At 40.1% G+C, this 24,813-nt stretch overlaps 2 protein-coding genes across 2 annotated transcripts in view; both read right to left on the bottom strand.

Annotated features, from left to right (window-relative positions):
* rbm20 (RNA binding motif protein 20) overlaps positions 1 to 1,326 on the bottom strand; it is a 25,808-nt gene extending 24,482 nt beyond the window's left edge. The window contains exon 1 of the mRNA XM_029159819.3: positions 815 to 1,326. Within this exon, the coding sequence (XP_029015652.1) occupies positions 815 to 933 (119 nt within the window). The 5' untranslated portion in view covers positions 934 to 1,326. The remainder of the gene's footprint in view (positions 1 to 814) is intronic.
* Positions 1,327 to 6,716: 5,390 nt separating this feature from the next.
* smc3 (structural maintenance of chromosomes 3) lies at positions 6,717 to 24,810 on the bottom strand. Its single transcript, XM_055509184.1, has 29 exons — positions 24,611 to 24,810; positions 23,947 to 24,022; positions 23,779 to 23,817; positions 23,623 to 23,690; positions 23,307 to 23,378; positions 22,769 to 22,848; positions 22,590 to 22,668; positions 22,125 to 22,242; positions 21,439 to 21,614; positions 21,159 to 21,239; positions 20,342 to 20,506; positions 19,053 to 19,174; positions 18,719 to 18,932; positions 18,201 to 18,304; positions 17,387 to 17,486; positions 15,920 to 16,080; positions 15,403 to 15,544; positions 15,036 to 15,186; positions 14,793 to 14,943; positions 13,164 to 13,317; positions 12,846 to 13,004; positions 11,745 to 11,852; positions 11,301 to 11,409; positions 10,375 to 10,622; positions 8,986 to 9,198; positions 8,635 to 8,826; positions 8,245 to 8,422; positions 7,949 to 8,055; positions 6,717 to 7,716 (listed from the first exon to the last, which is right to left on the bottom strand). The coding sequence occupies exons 1-29, from the start codon at positions 24,623 to 24,625 to the stop codon at positions 7,645 to 7,647; spliced, it is 3,654 nt and encodes a 1,217-aa protein (XP_055365159.1). The 5' UTR covers positions 24,626 to 24,810; the 3' UTR covers positions 6,717 to 7,644.
* Between the last annotated feature and the right edge of the window lie 3 nt (positions 24,811 to 24,813).

Below are 24,813 nucleotides of genomic sequence, written 5' to 3'. Positions count from 1 at the left end.
TTAATTTGCCTTTTACTGTGCTCAGTACATTATTTTTTTTCCTTAAAGAAAATTGAACTGAAAAAGTTGAGACTATTAAACAATCATTTTAAAAACGCTTGCACACTATATAGTGACTTTGATCAAATGAAGCCTTTGAATTAGTAGTTACATTGAAATATCACTAAAATATATGATTCTAAGATTCTAAATTGAGCCAAAAGTATTTCAAAGAACATATTTAACATAAATCAAATCTTCTAACACAATCTGAGAAATGTCATGCAGCGATGCTGGACGATCCCCATGTGTGTTTACCTAATGATAACATTACACTCACTCACTCATCCTGTGAACTGATTAGAGTCTGTCTCGTAACTTAACATACAGCTCTTAATTCCTTACTATACTTAAAATAAAATAATGTTGTTGCAAATAAAACAGCAACAAGTAGTTTACATCAACTCATTTGTAAGTTGAAATGAGGACTTTCCACATTAAAGTTTTAAACCAGGATTTGTAAACTCCAGAACTTGTAAACAAATTGTCAATATAAAATTAACAGACACAGATTGTGTGTTGCATTACAAATATAAGTGTGTATGTTGCTGTTTGTCACCAATAACTTCATTTATAAACTACATTAAGTTGTCTGGTACTTAGAAAATGCCTAAATACTACCTAAAGTGAGTTTGATCACACTGTAGTGAGTTTAGAAGGGTTTCGATTGGAAGTTTTTTTCAAAAACGTCTTTCCAAACATCATGACCCAAATCAGTGACGTCCAAAGAGCTGCGTGTCTGTGTCTGGTCCAGTGATCCGACATCAGTTCTTACCTCCCCCCTTCACCCGCCGGCTCAGGTGCGAAGCCGCCGCTCGGCGCCTTCCCCAGCATTTCTGCGTGGGCCGTCTTGACGCTGCGAACGCCACTCGTCCGTTCCCAGGACTGCTGCATGGCCGGGCCGACTCCCCGGCACCACCTGCAGCCTCCACACGCACCTCCCTCAACACTCCCAGCTCAAAGCCCGGTCCGACGGCGGCGGCTCCTGCTCCGGCTGCTTCCTCTGGCTCCCTCCGCCCGTCCTCTCCCTCTACTGCATGGACAGACCCCACCAACAGCGGCGGGCGGGACCAGCGAGGCTGCTGATCCTTTCAGCAGGGGCTCCTTTATCCGGTTCCGCCTTATCGGCAGCAACGGCGCCAGCGGACTCTCCTCCAGCCCGTTCTATTCAACTTTTTCTCCCTGGGACCTACACACAGAAGACGAAGTCACGTCTCTCTCCCTCTCTGGTGTCAAAAAAGTGGGGGGATCGCAGCAAAGGCTCTTCAAAGCGAAAGAGGAGGTTGAGTGAGTGAAGTTTATGGGGCAATGACAGAAGAGGTGGGTTCGGGGGGGTTGGGGGGGGGGGGGGGGGGGTGAAAGGGACCAACTGGGAGTCCCTGCGCAGGAAGGCTTCCCATGGCACAACACAACACAAGGGCAGGAGCGGCTGATTATCACCTCGGCCGTAACACACGCGGCCGCGCGCACACAGGCACCCCTGCATTCTTGGGCCAATGAAGGGATGAACTGTGGTCCTGGGAATGCCATCAGTCACTCAGTAGGTGTCGGGATCAATTTAGCGGCTGAATCGTTAGAGCGGCTCTGTCTCCGGGCCCCGGGGTCCGGCCCTGTCTCGTGTTCCCGTTTTGTAACGGTCTGGCAGACTGCGGTTACGCGCGTGTGAGCCAAAGGGAGGCGAGGGCTTGGTAACACACCGCGATAGAGGAGGAGGAGGAGCACCGAGGGACCCGCTGAAGGGCACAGACGAGCTGTGTGGCCCCGCTTTGGTTTGCTTGAACAGGAGGTTACTGCTCAACCAGGGGCTGATGGGGCTCACAGGTTTCCACAGGTTGTATACACACTTCTCAATCGAGCTTGGATTTGTGTCATGCTGCTGAATGAACAAAACATACTGTAGAAGCAGGATTCCTGTATTATGATACTGATGTTATTGACTAAAATGTTAATGATTGGCTTTCTAGTAATGTAAACAACAAGTGTGTTGTCCTTCTACTTCTGTCTGCTAACTTGTCCACAGCCCTTCATCAGCTGCACAGCCGCCCAGCAGGACACAATGAATGATAACCGGTATTAAAACAGGAGTTTTCTTTGTTTTTTTTAAAGTCAAACAGCAGGCGATCTCCTGCACCCAAACCTGTCTATATATCCATGTGACAACTCTACATAACAATCCCCCCCCCCCACTTATTTTTGGCCCTGTGAGAAAACAGATACCACTGTAGCATGAAGTGGTTTCTATAATGGTACATGCCTGGTTGTACGCCTGTAGCAGTAACAGAGGCGATTCACACTTAAAGGCTTTGTTCAGTCAATAAAGTCCAAACTGCACATTCACATTACTATAATAATGCAGATGAGATGGTGATTATCATAAGTTCATTTTGTCAGAAAATTCATCTCAGAGACACATGCATTTGTGTGTGTGTGTGTGTGTGTGTGTGTGTGTGTGTGTGTGTGTGTGTGTGTGTGTGTGTGTGTGTGTGTGTGTGTGTGTGTGTGTGTGTGTGTGTGCATGCTGTTTCTCACATTCACGCTGTAGTCAATTGGGATATTGTTAACGTAATTGCTGTCCTCACACCATGTTTCACATAATTCACCAAGGCACAGTCACTTGAGTGGAAACCCCACAAGAAATTCACCGTAGTCACATTTAACATACAACATTAAGGAGAGAAATGAAAGAAAGATGAGAGAAAGATGCAATTTATCAGTATTTAGCATAATTTCAGATTTTATCTTTCACCTGAATCTGTGGATTGTAGACAAGTAGTCTAACTAAATTCACTTGAAATGCTGAACCCTAACCTATAAGTATTCAGTAAAAAAATCTAATTTAATTTAAGATTAAAAAGATATTTACATGAATTACAAAAAATTCATGAATGTGCTAGAGTTGTAGGTTTTGTGACGAGATAAAATTAACAAACTGAAAAATATAATTTTCGTGTGCGCGTGTGTGTGTGTGTGTGTGTGTGTGTGTGTGTGTGTGTGTGTGTGTGTGTGTGTGTGTGTGTGTGTGTGTGTGTGTCCAGACTGATATAAGTGGATTTAAAAGCATTACAGTATATTTTACCATGCAGACATTAGGAAATTAGGTTGCATTTGTTTCCAGCTTTACAGTGACAGAGGGAACTGTGAGAGGCTTTATCCTGTGTGAACATCTTGCCAGATGAAAAATGTACCGCAAATCTTACATGTTATATAGTGTGACACAATAATTCAGCGAGACGACAACCATAACAATCCATACCATTTGCCAAATGCCGACTTAAGACTGTGCTAAGTTAGATGCTGCTGCCTGTCTAAGCTATCAGTTATCTAGAAAATGCTTCCTGTACAGCTGAGAATGCTGCTCTTTTCCCATGAAGAAGAGGGGAATATTTATTTATTCTATTTAATTAGTCATGTGATTGAACCTATTCTGCGTTTAGCATAATTTTAGCAAAAATGTAAATGTTCAGCTCATGCTCCGCGATGGGAACTGAACGGCTACAGTATGTGACCAACAAATTCCTTCACAACACATGTGGCCCACTTCCAAACGCTCATATACACAGTGAAGGTCAAATGCCACGATGGCCGTTGCACAAGAAGGTTTCCATTTCAGCAGGCAGTTTGATGTGCACGCGCACAAACCAGCGACCAGAAGCGAACACACCCACACAAAAACAACTAGAGCGGGCGTCCGGATCTGGATCGCTCACTTTCACTAGTTTGGTTAAAAATGGGGGGGGAAGAAGTGAATATGTGAAGGATCACGGCTAAAACAGTCACAGAAATCTAAAACTGACAACTGATCCCATGCAAGAAAAAATTCTCCAGTTACTCGTTAAAGTTGTTGCATGCATTTTCTAGACTTGTTTGTCCGCTCTCACATCACAGGCCTCGTACGTTACACTCCAAACTTTTCATCTAAAATCCCTAGAGGAAAAAAACGCCACCAGTTGTCTTTCATGGTATAGACCCTGGTGCCCATATGGCTAACCCAGACTTCACACGCGTTATGAGCAGCCATCAGCATTTGGCCGAGGATCTAGAGAACATATGACCTCATAAAACGGGGCTTAAAAAAGAAATGAGGCACCAGCAATTACCCACAACAACAGCCTGTAAATTCCTCCATTCACAACAGGACAGCAGTTGCATTATTTTATAGTTGAACTAAAACTACACGCTGACTCGAGTCGTGCCTCAGTATAAAAAAATCATTAGCTTCCAGGTATCATCCAATCACGCACTGCGGAAAAACAGCCAAAAGTAGAAGCAGGTCATAAAAAGTGTCAGTTTTATGGATCTGAATGACACTGACGTCTGCTTTAGTTCCTGTTTAAATGGCTTTAACAGCTGAGATTAGGAGAATGGTCCTGAAAGTCTCAATGTTTCAAATAGCCTCAATCTAGTACAAGGCTGAGTTGCTCAACAAGAAAACCACCTATTAAACTGTGGCATCACCAAACAGAATTAAAAAAATAATAACAATAAAAGGCAAATAAATATCAATAGAGAAGCATGAATTTATTTTTATTAAAGGCTGTGCTATGTTTAGAAACGAGCCCATTCTAATTCTCCTGCCATAAAGTCTCGTTGTCAAAGCTGTTAAAGCAAAAAGACCCAATAAACTTCACCTCCGACCAAAGGACGGGGTCAAGTAACAAATCAGCTGGCCAGCGCTGGTCCCACAAAGTCTAGGCCAGGGCCGCCTGCAGGGCTCCACCAGCTCCACAGCAGGCCCGCGAAGCCTAATGACCTGCACCCGCTTCCTGTACAGCTACGCAGCGCAACAGGCTACAGGCGGTGGGATCCACAGGGCTCCAGCAAGAAGCGTCGCTGCTGACTGTTTTACATTATTGTCTATGACCAGTTGGGCTTGAGGAGCAACTATGCACTTATGCAGTGATAAAGAGGACACTTCGTAAACTATGGCGTGAAAACATTACATTCAGATTCCCATTGACATCATCAGATAGACACACCCACTTATTATACTTATTACTATTACTATTATTATTATTCCCAGGATGAAAATATCAGTGGCCCTTGTCTTATCATTAAGCATATTTCTTCCCAGCTTCCTTTAGAAACCACTACATAACCATCATATTAAGGATAGACATGGACATGACTTTGAAACAGCAGCGATCCAGTCAGGACCACCATGAAGTGCAAGGACAGAGCAATGTGTTCACAGGACTCCCTCCACCGCCTCCTCCTCCTCCTCCTGCCGCCCTCAGCAGTTAATAAGCACCTGTTAAACACAAATTAACTTGTTGACTGCACCAGAACAGCTTTATGCCTCTTTTTACGAGAAGGAGCTCGATTATGGGAGGTGGCATTAACTGTTCACACCGTACTGCACATTCAGATACCAGGGCTGGGAAGGGACGGTGGAAAGGATCGGTGTTTATTGTGTGATAATAGAGAGAACAGGGGATGCCAGAGGTGGTGGACGCATAAAGGGCAAGTGGCACAGGAAATTATGAATGGACGAGACAGAATATTAACACATTAATGACACTAGTGAGTTGGCTTTCAACCGTGCAATAGTTAAAAGAAGGTCTAAAACTAAGCTAAGTAGTTTACCAAGCATGGGCAGCTATGCGTAAGTAGGCTGACCTTTAAGACCCGTAAACCTTTGACAGGTCACAGGAGGAGAAGCACAGGTGTAAATAATAAAACTGTTGAAAGCCACATTCCATGTGGCTGCTTCAGTTTCAGAGTCCAGGTGATGGGCACACGGGCTCCGTCACGGCTGAGAGCAGCAGGAAACAGGCCGGTACGGCAGCGAGGATCCTGGTTGACGTGTGTGAGGACGTTAGTTCGAACAAACAGGGCAGAGAGATCAGATCAATTTAAAACTTATAAAACACTTAATGAAAAGAAAAAAACGCTTTGACAAGAAACTTAAAAGGAACAGAACAGTAAATCTAATCTTACAGGAAGACCAGGAAACAGTCAGGACTGGATTCAAGCCATGCAAAGACCGGGACAGGAACCGATTTGTGGTTGATATCATATCTAACGACAAAGCTTTCATCCTGTATGTGAGCACGACACTCATGAAAACATACTCGGGAGTTACTCTGCTTTTAAAGGTTGAAAATCCCTGACGTACAAGTCATTTGAGTCCTGATGAACTCAACTGACCAGATACTTTGGAGGTCTGAGGTATTAAAGCTGGGATCTACAAATCTATGTCCGAAGGTCACGACCTTTCGGATCCTCCGTCAGTGAAAGGTGATGTTACAGTAAAATGACAAACACCCTGTAAGCGACATGTAGGACCTCCCCTGGCAGTCAACGAGCACAACCGCTCCTATCAAACGCCAAACATGAGCCAGGTGTAAGGACTGTGTAATGTGGGGCAGATAATGAGCTTGATGTAAGACAGTCGCTGACCTCAATTCTGCTTTTCCCCGATACTGAATCCAGAACGGCTGTGGCTGGAGTTTCCCTCTCTTGATATTCGAGTCCAATTGTAATTACTCCAATTATGGTAGATTAATTTGGGCCCAATAGAAAAAAAGGTGGCATAGGTTACATATATGATATATATACAAATGTTCAACACGCTTAAGTGATGATTGTATTTAAATCCTGCAACACTATTTTCTAGTCAGGTACCAGTGGCAAAGCACCATCTAGTGGTCACTATAAACATCAATAGTTCCAAACAGTTTATTTGATGCATTTTTATTATTTTTAAGTACATAAAAAGGAGAAAAAGTCATTTAGAAAAGTTGAAACTAGGTAAAACATATGAGCAGTTTAACTCCAAACAATACATCCATAAAGGAAATAAATAAAAATTAATTACAGCTCGGAATACTACTGAAGTTGAGTCATTTGAAGCACAGATCTAATCAAAGACTAAATCACTTGTTGTTTGAAATTTCCAAAATGGATATTTGGGGTGTTTTAGAATTAAACCTTTCATACATAGAAATGACCTAAAAATAGGAAATTACATAATACAGCAACAACCATAAAAATAAACAACTTGGAAACAATTTAAAGCCTGCGACGGCCAGTTATGACAGATATACGTTAGCTTTGTTTCAGGAGTATATGAGTATACATACAGAGTGAACAGGTATAAAACAAAAAACAAGATCACCCCCCCATCTGCACTGAGCTCAACATTACCCAAGTGGTATCAAAACTGTCAACTGTACACACCATTCACTGTCAGAACAGAGCTTGAATGTTTCTTGCCTTCAGGAGCATCTTCAGCACTTCTCAAGGACAGATTATTAAATCTCATCCTTAAACTATTTGTTCATCATAGTATCAAGCGCTCTCCTAAGTACAGTCTCACAAAAAAAATTAGGAGTTTTGCTTTAGTGTGAAAGAACTACACTTTTATAGTCAGTCAATGCACTTACAGGAACAGACAATCTGTTAAAACAATTGTCCTTTGCTACGAAAGTAGACTTTTCAAATTAGTCTCAGCGTTTGACGTAAACTGCTAATATCAATAATTTGGGGTGGGGGTTCCTGTCCTGTAGAACATCCGGGTAAATTGCCACCTCTGGAACAAGTGAATGTATAAACAGAAAGGAGAAGGCTGTTCGTGTAAGCGAGATATTTGTGTTAGTCCTGCATTTAGCCATGGGTGGTGTCATCCTCCACAAAGTCCTTTGCCTGCTCTGCTGTGATCACATCAATGTGACTCACCTAAAAAAAAACAAAAAAAACAATGACCAATGATTGTCCTTTTTCAGTGACTATTTTTAAACAGGAATACACATTTATTATACAAGGAATTATGGACAAATGCCCAGGGGCATAGAAACCCACATCACCTGTGTGAGAAAACAGACGCCGGAGTAAGACTTTACATGATGGCCCCTGGGGTTAAGGTGGCATTGGTGCATTTGAGGAAATAGAAACATTAGGAGGGTCTCACCTTGTTTCTGAATTTGACACCATAGAACTTGTCGGCAGACTCCAGCAGCTCAGGCCTGAAGGTGGTGGTGATGAACTGAGCGTGGCCTGCCAGCTCTACAATCATGTCTGAAATAAACAAGCAAAAACATCATCATTACTTGTTTCCTCACAACGTCCAAGGTTTAAATTACAGATACAAAAAATGTTTTTACAAGTTGTAATCTATATTATATAGGAAAGACAAAGAAAAATATTAAACCAAAATGCAAAGCAGAACTGTTCTATTTAACTGCATACACACACATCCCAAATTACCTGAGACAGCCTTCCTGTGCTGGGCGTCAAGGGCCTGGTCGATCTCATCAAACAGATAGAAAGGAGCGGGGTCACATTTCTGGATGGCAAATATCAGGGCGAGGGCCACCAGAGACTTCTGACCTCCAGACAGCTGTTGCATCTCTCTCATTTCACCTTGTTTCCCGGTGAACGACACCTACAGACACAGTGATATTTGATAGAAGTTAACTTAACTGGGTGGTTTATCCATTTTGTTAGTGCATTTGATCCAACCAGTTGACCACAGGGTTCATAGTTTTTATTTTTCCTGTGTTGATGGATCAGGTGCGCTACAGTACAAACTGAATGAATTTACACAGGGGCATGTGACTGATTAACTGATAGTCTGGTTGTTATACCAGCACTTACTCGGATGCCGACTCCAGTGAACTGGTCGACTGAAGGAACGCTGCTCTGTGAACCAGAGCCTCTTTCACTGTCTGCACCACCTTCTCCCTCATCCTGAGACTGGTTGCCCTCAGTATCTCCCTTCTTCATTACCAGTGTAGCTTTGCCACCTGGCACTAGCTTCTGGAAAACCTCACTGAAGTTCTTTGACACCTGAGTGAGAGAAAACGCAAGATAAGACAAAGAAACCACTGGTCACATCAGAGGTTCAGATAACGTAACCATTTTTGCTACACATCTTGGCACACATTTCGCAGACATCTTGCTAGTGTGAACTGTTTTCACACTGTTAGAGTCTGATTCACTACATACCTGTTTGAAAGTGAGCTGAATGGCCTCATACTTGCGCAGCTCCAAGACGTTCATGAGCTCCATGATAGATTTGTAGCCACGATCCAACTCGTCCTGGCGTTTTATGAGTTTCTCCTTCTGCTCAGAGAAGTTGACAAACTGGTCCAGAGCTTTCTTATTGACGTGACTGTACTTCTTCAGCTCTGTGTTGCACTGCTCCAGTTTCCGAAACAACTATTTGAGTAGGGGAAATAAAAACATTAGCTATGGGCAAGGTTAGGCTGCACGTATGTCACTATATTCAAAATGCATGTTTTTTTTAAAAAAAACAACAACAACAAAAAAAACGTAATTAATTTCGAGGAAAACAAACAAAGCATTTTGTTCATGTTTGTTCATGTCAACAAATTAGTATGTGGAACAAGTGCTGACAAAGCTGAGTCACCTTGGTAGACAAGTTTCATTCAGCCTGAGAGTTAACTGTATTCTGCCCTGACTTAGTATTTCATGTCATTTGATGAACTAAACAACGACATCAAGTCAGGTCCCTTATGAATTATCCAATATGTTTTAAAAATGTTTTCTGTCAAACCCTATTCTTATCTGCAGATGACATGCCCTGATTAATTAGAAATGTGTTTTGGTTTGGAATAAAAATAATATGCACTCTCCAAGCTATAAATTCACCCGTCTGAATTAGTAATGACTGGGGAAACATGAGCAAGTGCCCCTGGCTCATCCACTTCACCAATCAATAGCGCAATCTTGGCCCCAAGCTGTGTCTCGTGGAGAAAGATTAACAATGTGGAGTGTTTTGGAAAGTGTTAGGCTATTTTCAGCATTGTCGAGGGGGGGGGATGACACGCGCACACACGCACTCAGACACTTATAAAAGATGCAGCCAAGTCCACTACACTCAGTCGGTTCTCCCAAAGGCAGTCGCCTGAAAGATGGAGCTCTAACTAGTGTCTGAGTCACTGCTGAATGGGTGGGAGGTGAAGACCTCGAGCCAGTGTCTATCTGTATTAATGCACAAGCTACATGCAACTTGGCTAGTAAGATCGGATGCACAAAATAAAAAATAAGACATTTATGGAGCTTCAGTTATTGTGAAGCCACACAGTTTGTCAAACGTCATGTTGCTGTGGTAACTAGATGATTATGACTACAGAGTAAAAAACACATATGGCTTTCCAAATTAGCAAAGCAAACAGTTTCCCCTTGGAACAGCAACAAGCTCAGAGCTGCATTACTTTCTCACATGACATGTAAAACCCTAGGCTTTATCAAAGAAGTTAGCCAATATTGTTCACATCCTATTGTTTTGGTCTTTAGCTCAAAACCTTTTTCTTTAGTAAATATAATGATATATGAACATTACAAGAGATGGATACTAGTGACTTTGTGCACCTGTTTGAGCGTGAGGGTCTGGTATTTCTCAAATGCCTCCTGAGGCAGTGAGCCAAGCTCTCTGATCTTCTTCATGCACTCCTCTTTCTTCTTGAGCAGCATGCCCTGCCGGTTGGTCATTTTCTCCAGCTCCTTGGTGTCATGGTTGATGGCGTCATTCTGCTCCTTCTCAATGGTCTTCCAGCGGTCCATGCTTTTTATGTGGTCCTTGATCTCTCCCTCTGTCTTGTCAACCAAAGTATCCAGATCTGGCAAAGACATTGAAGTGATGGGTGTTATCTAAATGTAGACATACAGTACATACATAAATCCCATCCTGTAACCGGCCAGGTCTGGTTTTAAAGTTTGTTATACGTTCAAAACTCTAAATGGCTTTAGGACATATTCACTTCACTTTCTTTGTTCTGAAAGAAAGAATTTAATTGTTCTCAAAATTAAAAAATAAAAAATGCACCTTATGCTACAATGTTACAATTAAAAATCTTGCTATGAATATAGTTTTAAAAACTCAGTAACAACCATTAAATATAAATGCATGCAAATTAATTCTATTCAGGAACAAGTGCCTTCTGACAAATGCATTCTATCAGCCTCATCTGAGTCAGTGTTACTTGAACATTTATACAACTGTGTGACCAAGCTGTCTCTGAAAGAACATATTATCAAGCACAGCAATTCTCACCATCTGTTGGTGGCACCAGCCCAATAAAGAACGTCTACAGTCTGAGTTTGGATTGTCAAATATAAGGAAATTGAATCCAACACTAGAAACACTAAGTTGCAACACTAAGTAGTTTTAGTTTAAATATAGAAAAATGTGAAAGCGTTTTTAACTTAATTGTGTTTTTTCCCTAAATGTTGATTTTCTTTTAGACTTTTAAGTCCTGAGAGTACAGACACTATTGTGTCTGAAGTACACTCTGTACCGTCTGATCGAGCCAAAGTCTCTCTGACACGTTTGTTGATGGTGTCCAGCTCAGACGTTGTGGCTGTGAGCACCGTGCCTCCCTCTGTCTCTCGCAGCTCATTCAGCTCCTGTGTCAATGCAAATTAGGCCACATCAATAAAAGAGTCATGAAAATTCAAACATGCCTCTTCTGACTTGTATGAATGAAACCATTGAATACAAGTATCCACGTCTACAACGTTAAACAATTTCAACACATTACATGAACCGCATTATCTAACAGCTGCACATGAAGTGGGTTATGCAACTAATGACGTGTGATTTAAAAATTGACGAGAAAAATAGTGAAGTTTTACATTACACGTACAGTAACACATAAGCTGTATGACAACACCAAGGTCTTTCACATATATAGTCATACTAGGTTATGCTGGTTTTGAAGGAGTTTCAAAAGATCACACACCTGCTCTACTTGGTCAAGACGTTTTCGTAAATTCTCATTGAGGTATGTTTCCACTCTGGTCATAATGCCCTCCAGCTTGATCCTCTCATTCAACAATTGTCTGTTGTCCTGTTGTAGGGAATAGTGATCAACATTGCAGACAATATTAGTCCTGCTGAGTGCACACAGTTAATTCATTAACAACACAATATTAGGGCTATTTATTATTAATACTAATACATCTGGTAGTACAATACAATAGTTACAATCCAATATACTACAAAACTGTAAACAAAGCAACCAACCAACAATATATGCATACATTCTGTTATTCTGTACACTGGCAACGCTGCCATCTAGGGGGTAAAAAATGTTGTAAATCTGTGATGTAAATTACCAATTAAACGTTGTGTTGTTATGAGTTAATATTGTACCATCTGTATAATTTTCCACGTGCATTGTGACCAGACAAATGTCAAATGAACATGACATAATGTGACAACAACCAACAATGCAGGACATGAAAGGATCCCTGTTGTGGGGGCTGTTTTATAACGTTAATAGGAATAGCCGAGAGTTCATTGAGGCGAGAGCAAAGAGCAGCTGGCAGTGAAAGAAAGATAGAGATGATGTTGGATCACAGGAACATCCCACACACAGCTGCTGCCTGTTACGTTCACCTAATTCAGGTCATTATAATACACTAACAGGTAGCCCGGAGAGGGGGGTGGGGGGCACAAGACACACACACGTAGGTAAAAGCCATCTGGCATCTAAACCAGGTATCAACATGGTCGAGGATTATATACTCATCAGGTACATCGGGAATTTCTTAAATGCAATGGGAAGAAGCTATATACATTAAGGATCCATCCATGATCCTGACTGCTTTCCTGGTAAACTTCACAAAAAGGTGCTGAAGCCATTCATAGCTGTCATTAGATATTTCCTGTCCATTACTAGGTCACCACACAATGATAGACAATGTACACTCACATACACACTAATGGGCAATTTATATTCACTAGTTATCGAAAGTACAAGTGTGTCGTTTCTGTCGAAGTGTATGAAACTGCTAGACACAACACATCTCATACGTCTCTGTCACATCATGTTCCTGACCTGCTGCAGCTGACGGATTTCATCATTGAGGTCATCCACACGCCTCTGGTCCTCCAGGCTGAGTTGAGAAAGTAGATCAGTGCCCAGCTCGGCCTTCAGAGACTCCCTAGTGGACTCCATGGCGTGCAGGCTGGCCTCCAGACTTTGCAGACTGCGTTGCTAGTGAAGGAGCAAAGGGAACAAAGGTCCATCAGGCAGCACAAACTGACTGCTGAGAACAGGCTGTAACAACAACTTCAGTCAAGTGGTATTGACCCTGACCACAAGGCTGTACAAATGTTTGAGTTATGACATTGCAATAACGTCAGTAATAATTACCTTGGGCATAAATGTTTTCTCCGACTGCTGCCTTTTCTCCTTCAGCATCTTCATCTCCGATAGTATACTGTCTCTTGAGGCCTTGAACTTCCTCTGTTGTGTTTCGATCTGCTGCATCTGGTTCATTAACTGGTCAATTTCATTGTTGATGCGTGAAAACAATTATTAAGAAAATATAAAGTAAGTAGTGGATAAACAGTTTCTCGCTCACATTACATGATCAAATTAAAAAGGCACTGTCTCAAAGACCTTACAGATTTAATAACAATATAATACAATAACAATAACAATACGTGATTTACCGGGTTTAATTGTGAACACCGTCTGTTGTTCTGCATAGCAGAGTCTACATTCAGTTTACTTTATACAACACAGTACAAAACTGTGCATCCTGCTTTTCCCAAATGAAGTAGGACAATACGCCTCATACAAAGAAAAAAAAGCAACAGAGACTACTTTTGTGAAGACTAATCTCATTAGCAATGCTGTAGGACAGTGACTAAGCTTTTTAGCTTACAAACAAACAGTGTTATAATAACGTGTCAGGGCTTGCAAAGGAAGTCTGTGGCATTACTCATATCAAGGTCGAGGATTAAGGAGGGCTGCATGTACTCATCATTAAGCTAATTTAACAGACAGGATTATTGATCTTGCAGGAGTGCACAAACGCTACTCTGGCCCTTTGAGGTTTACAAGACTCAATAAACACAATAATGTCAATAACAAGGCTACAGGAAGTCGAGACGACTGCCCTGCCAGATGCCTAGAGAAGCCGTGAAACAATGATTTAAGACAATTTTCTTGAAAAAATGAGATCTCAGAAACCTGTGTTAATCTTAGTGATCTAACCCAGGCTAGTACTCCAAATGAAACAAATCAGATGCATTCCACATAGTCTTACGAAAACAAGTACAAATACGGGTCGACCTATACACAACGCAGTGTTGGTAAGAAAATGTAAAATGTAGCTACAAATAGAAGAGACGCAATCCATCTCCGTAATCCCATGGATATTTACAGGGCAGAGGTGGGAAATGAACAACAAGAAGCTTTTAAATGATTGATCTGTTCTATGAGTCACAGCTGCAGGAGTGAAGGGCAAGTCACTAACTCACTCATCCATTTCCTGTGCCTCCTCACACACATACGTAAATGCCAGGTGTGCAACATGACCAACACAAACACTATAGGCTGAGTGAGAATACACACAATCACAGGTGTGTAAACGGTTATTCACGCCTGGGTGGAAATTACCATATCCATACATAGACATGCAAATCTCTGACCTGGCGGTTCTGTTCAACTGGGTAATGCAGCATGACGTCATGGCTCTGGCCAAGATAGCCCAATATACAGTAATCGTCTTGACCTGATTAAATGCTCTGATTGTATTTAATTAAACCTCAGGCTCAGCCAGCACTGACTTATATTTGATGAGGTCAGGAAGTAAGGGATTCTATTTGTTTCCTAGATGAAGGACATCTCTGCACTACACACTGGCATAGAAATTAAAACACTGAGTGACAATGAAATACAAAAGGGTAGCTTAATAAGTTAAAACTGAAACTCCTTCTACTCTTTAAGAAAAACTGAATAGTAAAACAGAATATTTGAGATAAAAGGATATGTTCGATGTTCCTACGCAGATTTTCATTGAGCTTGGCCTCCAGTTCACCTAGCTCCTCTTCAGCCTTTCTCATGTCTTTCTGCAGCTCCAGACGAGATTTTCTGGTGTCATAGTAGCCTCCTGTCAGTGCTCCACGGTGGCTCACCTGGTCACCTGGAGGTCAATACACAACATAACCTTTTATGATCTCACTCCCAGGGTTTTTCAGGTGTTGTGTAGTCTACATGTGTCGCAGGCAAGCTTACCCTCTAAAGTGATACAGTCCATTGTGAAAGCTCTGGCCAGTTGAGTGGAAACTTCCATGCTGCGACAAATAAGGGTCTTCCCAAATACATGCTTGAAGGCCTTGTCAAAGTTGGGGCTATAGCGCAGCTTACTGATCATGGGGATTGCGTCCTTAAAGGCCAAAAAGACAGATCATGAAAACAAAAACTGACAGAATAGACAACTGTGGTATCAGGCATGACTGGGAGTATCAAAGGAACAGGTGAACAACACAAAGTAAGATCTTGTATTTTATGTTGTTTACTCTGAGTTATTAACATGATACTGTTGTCAGGTTCTACATTTCCTGCCTATATATTTATAATACACTTTATGCATGATGCTTACATTGGTCTCTGGGTAGGCTGTGTCCCTCACATCCAGTTTGCTTAGGGGTAGAAATGTAACTTCTCCAGGCAGGTTCATTTTGTTGAACTCCATTAGTATTTTGGTGCTAACCTCATCAGTCTCTACAATGTGGTAGAAGAGCCTACATAATAAGAAAAATGACATAAGAGGTGGGGAATAATACTAGTTATTAAGACATCTGAATGGAGGTTTGGCACATGATTTGCATTATAAATATGAACATTAAATATATTTGAGAATGTACAAAACATCTGCTCATACACTGAGTAGACTTAGATTTTGACTGAGACTGAGATGGACTTAGATTTTGCGATATTACGACAAGTCAATAAAAATTTAGCTATGTGTTATATTTGTTTCACCATGGGGAAGTGGAACCATGGTTTTAAACAACCAGACTAAATTGGTTTTATGACAAGCAGTCATACCCATCTAAAATAATTCAACAGTAAATGTTTTCCAACCAGAGCAGGCAAATAAAAAACATCATCCTCACCTTGTTCCAGCAGTCACCTCCACACAGGTGTAAAAAGCAGGCTCACACTCAAAGTTATTCATGACAATTCCATGATAACCATTGATGACATGCTGGTTGATGCCTTTCCGACGAAAATGCTCAAGGACTTTGTTAATGCTGTCGATACCATTCAGAATAGCCTGGATAACCAGAAGAGAAAGAGAAACAATGAGTGTCTTAAATACAAAAAAGATCTATTTAATTTAAAATCTATACTACTTAAATGTCTGTATTAATGAATGACACATGTATATATATTGCCACTTAAATAATGTAAAGTTCAGACAAAAGCTGAAAAATAAAAACTGTATTGCACTTAAGACAGATGGTCCCTCAAATTCTAGACATGGATCAAGTCAGCAAGCACCAATAAAATCAAACTAAATGCAGTAGAAACCTCATTTCATCTTTACAATATTCACATATAATATGCAAATTTTGGATTTGCTTAGTTGAAACTGACTGGCAGGCCCTATACGAAAAGGTGAATCACATGCAATTTCATCTGGATATAATAGGGTGCCAGTAATGAAGCAGATTTAATTCAGCAATTTAAAACAGCCATCAAAAAACACTGGCTTAGTCATTAAGTGAGTGGTTCAGAGTGATGCACTTTTTTTTAACTAACAAACCTTTCTTAGTTATGGCAGTTTACTCCCTAATTGAATGTGTGTGCTGGATGGCACCACCTATATCGCTGCTGAGAAAAAGATGGCTGTATCTTGTAGTTATAGCCGTTACTGTAGTGCCACAAATTCACCACAGAAGAGAAGCTCCTACCACACTCACCACCCTGCTACTTGTGGACAAACCAGGGGCACAAAGTGCTACATGGCAATTTTTCATTTTAAAAACAAATGAGCACAAAACTATTCAGTATAAGTCAGCTTCATTCAGAGAGCCTACCATTGTAATCCAGTCCGAGATTTGAGCAGCAAGCAGCAAACTGTCTACAGCGTAACCCGTTTTAACAATCAGACAGCAGCGTTAATCGTATGAGTTTGTTGCTCTATTGTGCCTAATCAATAGAACGCATTCAGCGCAAAACGGCGACAGTTGTGTCAACCTAATATAAGCACAAAAAAAAAAACAATAAGCACACGGGAAAGTTCTCCAGAGTGTTAACTGGATACTTTGGATGGATACCCCGCCATGTTACAGGCACTCATGTTTGGATATGTACAACATTTATTTATTCACACTGACTGTTCTAAAATTGTTGTGCAATAAGCCTAGTTTTTTGAATTTTATTTTGATATGTTATTTTTCTAAGATTTTAAAATAAGTCAGTAATGATGTCTTTTGCATTCTCTTTTTAATCGAAAAAGTATCAAAAAGGTATTGGAATAGTTGTTGGTATCAGTACCGGTACCAAAATGTTGGTATCGTGACAACACTAATAAAGACAGTACCATATATTATACAATCATGCTCAGTGACATGGACCTTGCCAGTGGCTGCTCGAAGCAGCTGCTGTTTCTTCTCCAGGTCTTCGCGTTTGGCTGCCAGAGCTTGCTGCTCTGCGTTCTCCTCACGCCACAGGTAGCTTATGGGATATAGACAGTCACACTGTTCAGTTATGTCACCAAAACGACGAAAACGAACTGCAGCTATGATACCAGAAATCAGTGTAACAGCAAACAAAAATTAAAACATTAACATAGCTTACAAATATTATGATAAAAAAACATAGCACTTCAAAGAATTTGTAGATGATTCCCCTTTATAGAAATTAAATCATTCACTGTTTGAATGTACAAAATAAACACTAATTTATATTATTCATGTTTTAGATCATACATATATTAATAGCTTGCAGCTGTGTGGTCTGAATACTGTGATCCTTTTATCAAGTCTCTTATTATGCTGCCTTTTAACCCACTACACCAAAACAATAGATCACAGTGAACTGGAGGACACATGTTGTAATCATTATGAATGTACCTTTCTGTCTAATAATCATTTTGCTTTATATAATGTCATAACAATAGACTATTGCTCAATTCTGCTCTATAAAAAGTCACACAAATCTCCAGATCAAATTAAATAAATAAAGTATTTTGATTTTTGACCTTAATTATTAGACATTTGAATGAAATTAATGTTTGTCTCATTTTAAGAAGCATATAGTTATGCTTTACACATTTACTACCAACTACTTTATAACACAATTTAACATATATATATATATATATATATATATATATATGTGTATATAGTGTGTTATAAATTGTGAACGTAGTAAATGAAATGGTCTTACTTTCTTTCACTCTGCAGCTCATCCTTCCTGTTCTTTACTTCGTAATACTTTTTGTCCAGCTCCTCCACACGTGTCTTGACCTCATTTAGATCTTGATCAAGTTTCTGAAAGAAAGTGGGTCAGCATAAGCTGCTGTCAGGAGACTGATTCAAACTACGGAAACATTAAATAAAATACATAAAGGACATAAATGTATTAAAAAAAATAATAATTAGCAAAAAATTGATTTAACAATGAGATATGTAATCTTGAACCTGCACTCTCAAAATATAAGCAACCTGATGTAACTTTAAAGTAATGAGAGGATCAGTCAGTCTGTTTAAGCAGTGGCACATGAGTCATGAATGATCATATAACACTCCAGTATGCAAAAATCAGAACAGGTGGAGATGAATGATAAACAGCAGATTGACGCTGGACTCTCATCTTTGTTTTTTGAAGATACCAATAAACTCTAAAACCTAATCTGAAAATAAGACAGAATCCCCATGCTACCATGATGTTCTGAATTGTCTTACATTATACTGCTCCAGGTTCTTTTCCTTGTTTGTCTCTGTGTCCTCCAGGTCTTTGTGAATGGCTGCAATCTGCCTCTTCTTGTCATTGATAGCCTGGTCCAGAGACTTAAGCTCCTTCTTGATCCATTTGTCCCTCTCCTCTTTGGAGGTGAACTGGCTGCCTCGGCCCTGCTTGGCATAAAGATCAGTTCTCTCCTGCGTAGCCTGGGCCAATCTGAAAAGGTAAGGGGCCAGAAATCAATTAATTAATGTTTAAATTAAGTTCAAGTTCAACAGGTGGCCTGAATGGCCAGGATGTTTTCTTTAAAATCAAGGAAAGATGGGTCATCTCTACCTGGAGATCCCCCGCTCCTCTTTTTCCTTGACTGTGTTGAACTTGGGCTCTGTCTCCTGCAGTTCTTTTTGCTTCTCCTCAATTTTTTCCAATAGCTTTTGACGCTCCTTCAGCAGGCGTTTCTGTAAAAGATGAAGACCAAGAATTAGACATTAATCAACAAATATTTCAAGGAGAGAAAAATATATATATATTGTGCATAAACATACATGAGGGAAAAGGATGATTAAACAAAGGTGCACTTTACTAGGCAGGTTCTCCTAATTACTCAAGTATATTACAACACGTACCTTAATCGCAGTGCCACATCATTAACATGACAGTATATAATAAAAAATGTTATGTTGCATGACTTTGTAACAGACTGTGCCTTATAGCAGCAAATATACAGGGCAAGTAGTAGACAAAACACACGTACAGAAGAACCCATGTTGAAAATACATTATCACATTATGAAGTGTCACAGAATTGTTTGTGTGTGATGATGGTGGGAACAAAAACACGAGTCAAAACTACCTCAAACCTGACAAAACCTGGACCATCAGCAATTTGTGACGCATTTCTGCTTCCTTTGCTTTTCATTTTGCTTCAATAACGCTTGGCCGATGCTGTGCCAGCACAAAGCCAGGTGGGTTTAATCCAAGCACCATCCAGCATGCTGCCTGGGATCTTGGGACTAACACACAGGCTGAGCCAAAGAAGCCGCTGTGTATGATTATCAACCCATACTCACACGTGCACATAAACACACACTGAACATGGAGCCATATGGCGAGTTATCTATGCCAGCTCGGTACACAAAAACTCATGCCAGGATGTATAGTCAAATTGAATTGAGCGTTGGATATGCAGGCTGCTGCTTCCATTTTGGTTCATCCCAGTATCAGACAAGCAAATGTTCAGATGAATGCTTCACTGCTGAACATTCCTTTAACTCTACAAACAGAATAGGTGATTTTTATATGAAAGGGGAATTCAATAAAGCTCTTCCAAGAAGTTGTTAGGAAATGGGTTTAACAAATCAATTAAAGCTCTGGTAATTCCACTTCTGTTTGCAAAATGTATCACCCTCATACATTACATCAATCGCCAATAAGACAAAAAGCATAATTAATTCCCTAGAACTGCAAGGTCAGGAACAGGTGAATATTTCTGTTTGGTTACTAGCTAGAAAAGAGAGAATGCTGCACATGAAGAGACATACAGTGATAGAGAAGGAAAAGGGTTATGTGTAAGCTTGTTGGTGCAGCATCATGTGTTCAGATGACGCAGATGGGAGGCTTCCGTACCCTCTGTTCACTGTTGCCTGCCAGTTCGTCCTGCAGGTCCTTGGCCTTCAGCTCAAGCTTGGTCCTCTGCTTGATCTGCTCCTGGCGCTCAGCCGACAGCTGCTCTCTCTCCTCCTTCATAGCAGAGATTTTGGACTTCAGCTCTCGCACAACACGTTCAGTTTCCTATAAAACAGGAGCCATGAAATAAGTTATGAAAGATTTAATTCAAGGGACTGTAAATACAACTCAGTTCTTATTCACTGATTAAATTACTATTTATTTAACAAGGCCACAGACGAGTAGGAAAGTGTTCCGGTAAAAAGCATTTTTTACATTTTTACAATTTAATTTGAGAATAAAGATAGTCTGCTGATTTTGCAAGCTAACAAAATCCATCAACATCTAAGATCAAAAGTAATTTTATTCATTGCTTCACAAAAATGACAGTGCTATGAAAATGTCCCAATAATATTATGAAACCTTTTTTTAACTTTGCCTAGCATTACCCAAATGAAAGATATTCACCAACCAAGTTAATATGTTAGTAGGGAGGCAGGGAGACTGTCTTGTCTCCCTGGCTCTATTGATGTTGTCAGTAAAGTGTTCTTGCCACAAGCTGACAACATGGGCCAAGCAGTTGACTGACATTAGCCACACATTTCTAAACAAATTACATGCATAACATTGCATAGCATTCTTGTCTATATTTTTTCCTTCAGATCCACATTGTCTATATACCCATATAGTGTATATGTTGCATTTTAAATTTGAATCTTTTAGTTTTAGAATTTTAGTACCTAAACCTACCTACATACTGTGTTGTAAAATTTTTTACCTCTACTTTGTCTCTGGCATCTTGCTGAGCATCACGCAGCTGTCTGGATTTGTCTCCACAGGTTTCTCTTTTGCTGGACAGCTAAGAGAAAATAGAAAACACAAACACAAGCTAATAAAAACATCTCAGTGCTAATAATGAATGCAGCAGAAAACATTTTGGATGCATAGTATAGCTTATTTATTGTGTATTATAGCATATAATCAATCTAATATACAGGTAATGATATTTTCACTAGAATCAACTTAACTGAAAATACAATGTTTTCATGATTCATTACCTCGTCTAGTTTGGCACGGGTTTCATTCAGTTCCTGGTTATAGATTGTGTACTCCAAGGCTCTTCTCATCTTGTCCCACTTCTGGTACTGAGCAAGCTCCTCCTTTTCATCTTCCAGGGTGTGCAGACGCTCCTCAATATACTTCAGGAGCTCATTGATCTTCTCTCGCTTGCCCTCTGAGGGACACATGTTATAAGTAAGACAAAGCAGGAAGCTCATGATGTTTTGAACAGACTGCAAGACTAAACATAATGCTGCCAATGATTGGCCACTTGTTTAATCTAGCTAGGTTGTCTTTCTATGTTATAGAGAGACAGATGGATGATTTTGCATGATTTAACGCCTGTACATCATTCTTAGAGCATAAATAAAGTAGTACATTGCACAACCTTTTTATACTACTTTTTCTAGGGAATGAATTGACCTTCACTAATAGAGAACTGTATATTGCTATGTCAAGCAAATGACTTACTGTTTTAGGGTGCTACACTATAATACATAAAGATGTACCATACAATGTGATAAATACTTTTTAAAGTTGTGTTTTTATTACAGTTGCAAGGTGTAAAACATGTCATAGCCATTGTCACTGTGAAGGAAAATGGGTTATTAATACAAAATGCTTAAAAAGGTGGGTATGTTACTGAACTATTTTATAAAAAGCAATGCTATTACGAGGCTTTTACCTGTTTCTTTCATGAGTGAAATACTCTCCTCTTTGCGCTCATCATACACTCTTGTCCCTGCCACTTCTCTTAACAGCTTCAAACGTTGGGAGTCAGGGGCAGTGGCCATTTGGTTGATCTGTATAAAACAAATATAATAAATAATAAATAATTATTAGGATGAAATATCATTCAGTACAGCGTGATTCCAAGATAACGCTTTAATAAAATTGACATTTATGAAAAATGTATTAACATTTTTATATTGCATATGCAGGTTATGACTTTAACATGACAAGTCAAGCAAACAGGTACAAATATACGGTATCTTAAAAGTGTTGTCACATAATGAGATATATTAAAATATTTACAAAAATATACATGGCACACTCACTTCTACAGTAAATATTTTCCTTCCACATATGAACCTGATAAACTAGCTACAGTGTGGTAAACAAGTGAGGTCAAGTCCCACGCTTTTCTCACCTTTCCCTGCTTGACAATATAGTATGGATTACTGCGAGAGAAGCCAGCACTTTCCAGAAGGTTCATGACATCATTCTTACTGCAATGATAACAGATGCCATCAAACAAGTCATTACATGGCATCACCAAGGTGTCACTTCCTGTGATTGCAGCAACAAGCCATCTACAATTATACGTACGTCACCATCTTCTTGTCTAAGAAGTACTGGTCTTTCTTAGCACCAATGACACGTCGAAGAGAAACTTCCTCTTTGTCGATCTGGTGAACAGATATTAAAGACTAGTCAAGAGGACATTTACACAAATCAAAGAAATTATTAGGCTGCAAGATAACAGTTTTACATCTAGCTAAATACAAATACTCTTGACATGGCTGGCGGTACAAATTCAATACTTTGATCATATGAATAATAAGCACCGCTTGTTTAAGGTAGATCAAGTTAAATTAGAGGTTCATAGTTGTCAAGAGCTCGGAAAACATTCCATTAGAATAATCACATATCACTTCCACTGGCAGCCTGGACCACAGACATTGGGAAGAAACACTAGATAACACTTGTTGCATGTTTTGCTGTGCATTTTCTAAAAAGGTCTTAATATAAAATCAAGTGAAAAGATTAGCCAAATTTATTTATCATTTTTTATTTATTTAATCTCTGGCTGACTATACTCAAATTTGTCATTAAATGTGAATGTGAGATGTTTGCCATTCCCTACCGGCAGCCGATTATCAGAGTTGTCAAATATAATCTCCACAAAAGCTGAAATGACACGAGGACCAGTTCCCTCCTGCAGTCAAAATAAAGAGAAAGACATTTTAAGGCAGTTCTAAGCTTATGTTTACGGTGAACAATGTCCTTCAGATCACAAAACAAGTGTTGCGATAAATTTGAGATGCAAGTAACACAGATACAGCAAAAACAGCTATTAGGGGCTTTTGTTTACAACTAAGGATTTTTCTTTACAACCACACCGTTTTATTTTTTAAGATTAACTGTTATCTGGAGCGCGTGTAACATTTGCCCTTACGTACATGGAGCAAGGCCAGACGCTGTTCTGGTCGAAGGTGGCTGAACTCATCACTGAGCACAAACTGGATGGCTAAGAAAACAGACACATTTTTACATAGCAAATAAAAGCACAGAAGAGGACATTCAATTTAATGTAAAATTAATGGAATCTCACATACCGTAGAAGAAGTTACTTTTTCCTGACCCATTTCTTCCAACTGTAACAGAAAAATAATGTGTTTTGCCACCCACATGATAAGTGTTGCCCTAGCAATTGAAAATGTAAATCTCATAACACCCTAATGTAAATTACTGTCTCACATACACACATTAAGGCACATACTCACCAATGACATTATGTTTTGGACTAAACGGGTCTACCACAGTTTGATCCCTGTAACTCCTGAACCCCTGGATGATCACCTGCACAGGAAACCACATATCTACTTATCATAACGCACATTTTAATCTAGAACCAACACTGAACGCAGCACACATTTTATTATCACCATTTAGCCAAACGTGGGTTTGTATCAGGATCGCAGCAACATCGCTATAATATACGGGTCTCAATATCCAACAGGGCCTGGATCGACGGCCCCGTGTGGCTTGACAATGAAAACCTTAACGGGTGGTACCCATGCTAATAGAAATAAGCATCGTTGAGACAGCTACTTTGACGAGATCGCGTACTGTCTGATAAAAAGAATAGAGTATGCTATAGAGCTCTGCAAACTAATCCGATAACGTAGCGTTAGCCTAGTCGCATTAGCTTAGCATCATGAAAAGGGGGACGGGCAATTCATTCAACAGTAAACCAGGTAGCATCTTCTAGCATTAGCAACCATTGGGCAACAAACTCGCTACCGCCTTTAAAACGTGTGTAACCTACAGAACGATAAGGAACGTGCAAAGCCTTAATTGTGACCACGGCTATTCAGTAGACGAGTGTTAGGCTAACGTTAGCCCGGGTAACGTAGCTCAGTGACAAGTCCGGTATCGTTAGCTTACCTGTTTGATGTACATGGCGTCAAAACAGGGCGTCTCCTTGGCTAATTTCGGAGATAACCTGTGGAGAACTCCCCTCTCCACAAATTTGGAGACTTTGGGAATTTAATAAGCCGAACTTGACAATATATTTAAAAAGCGTTGTATTCAAAAATAGTTAAAACACTGCAGCAAAAGAGCACAACATGGAAAATGGCGGCGGGGGC

Source organism: Betta splendens, chromosome 1 (genome assembly GCF_900634795.4).
Source record: "Betta splendens chromosome 1, fBetSpl5.4, whole genome shotgun sequence".
In the NCBI taxonomy this organism is placed as follows: Eukaryota; Metazoa; Chordata; class Actinopteri; order Anabantiformes; family Osphronemidae; genus Betta; species Betta splendens.
Note: the sequence above shows the minus strand (reverse complement) of the source record. Positions and strands in the feature narration are given on the sequence as shown.

What these genes read in the sequence shown, in the direction of transcription:
- smc3 (XM_055509184.1), bottom strand. An exon ending in AGCGTCTGGCCTTGCTCCAT is followed by an intron (nt 23,379 to 23,622) that starts GTACGTAAGGGC and finishes TTTTGACTGCAG; the next exon opens with GAGGGAACTGGTCCTCGTGT. An exon ending in CCCGTGCCAAACTAGACGAG is followed by an intron (nt 21,240 to 21,438) that starts GTAATGAATCAT and finishes ATTTTCTCTTAG; the next exon opens with CTGTCCAGCAAAAGAGAAAC.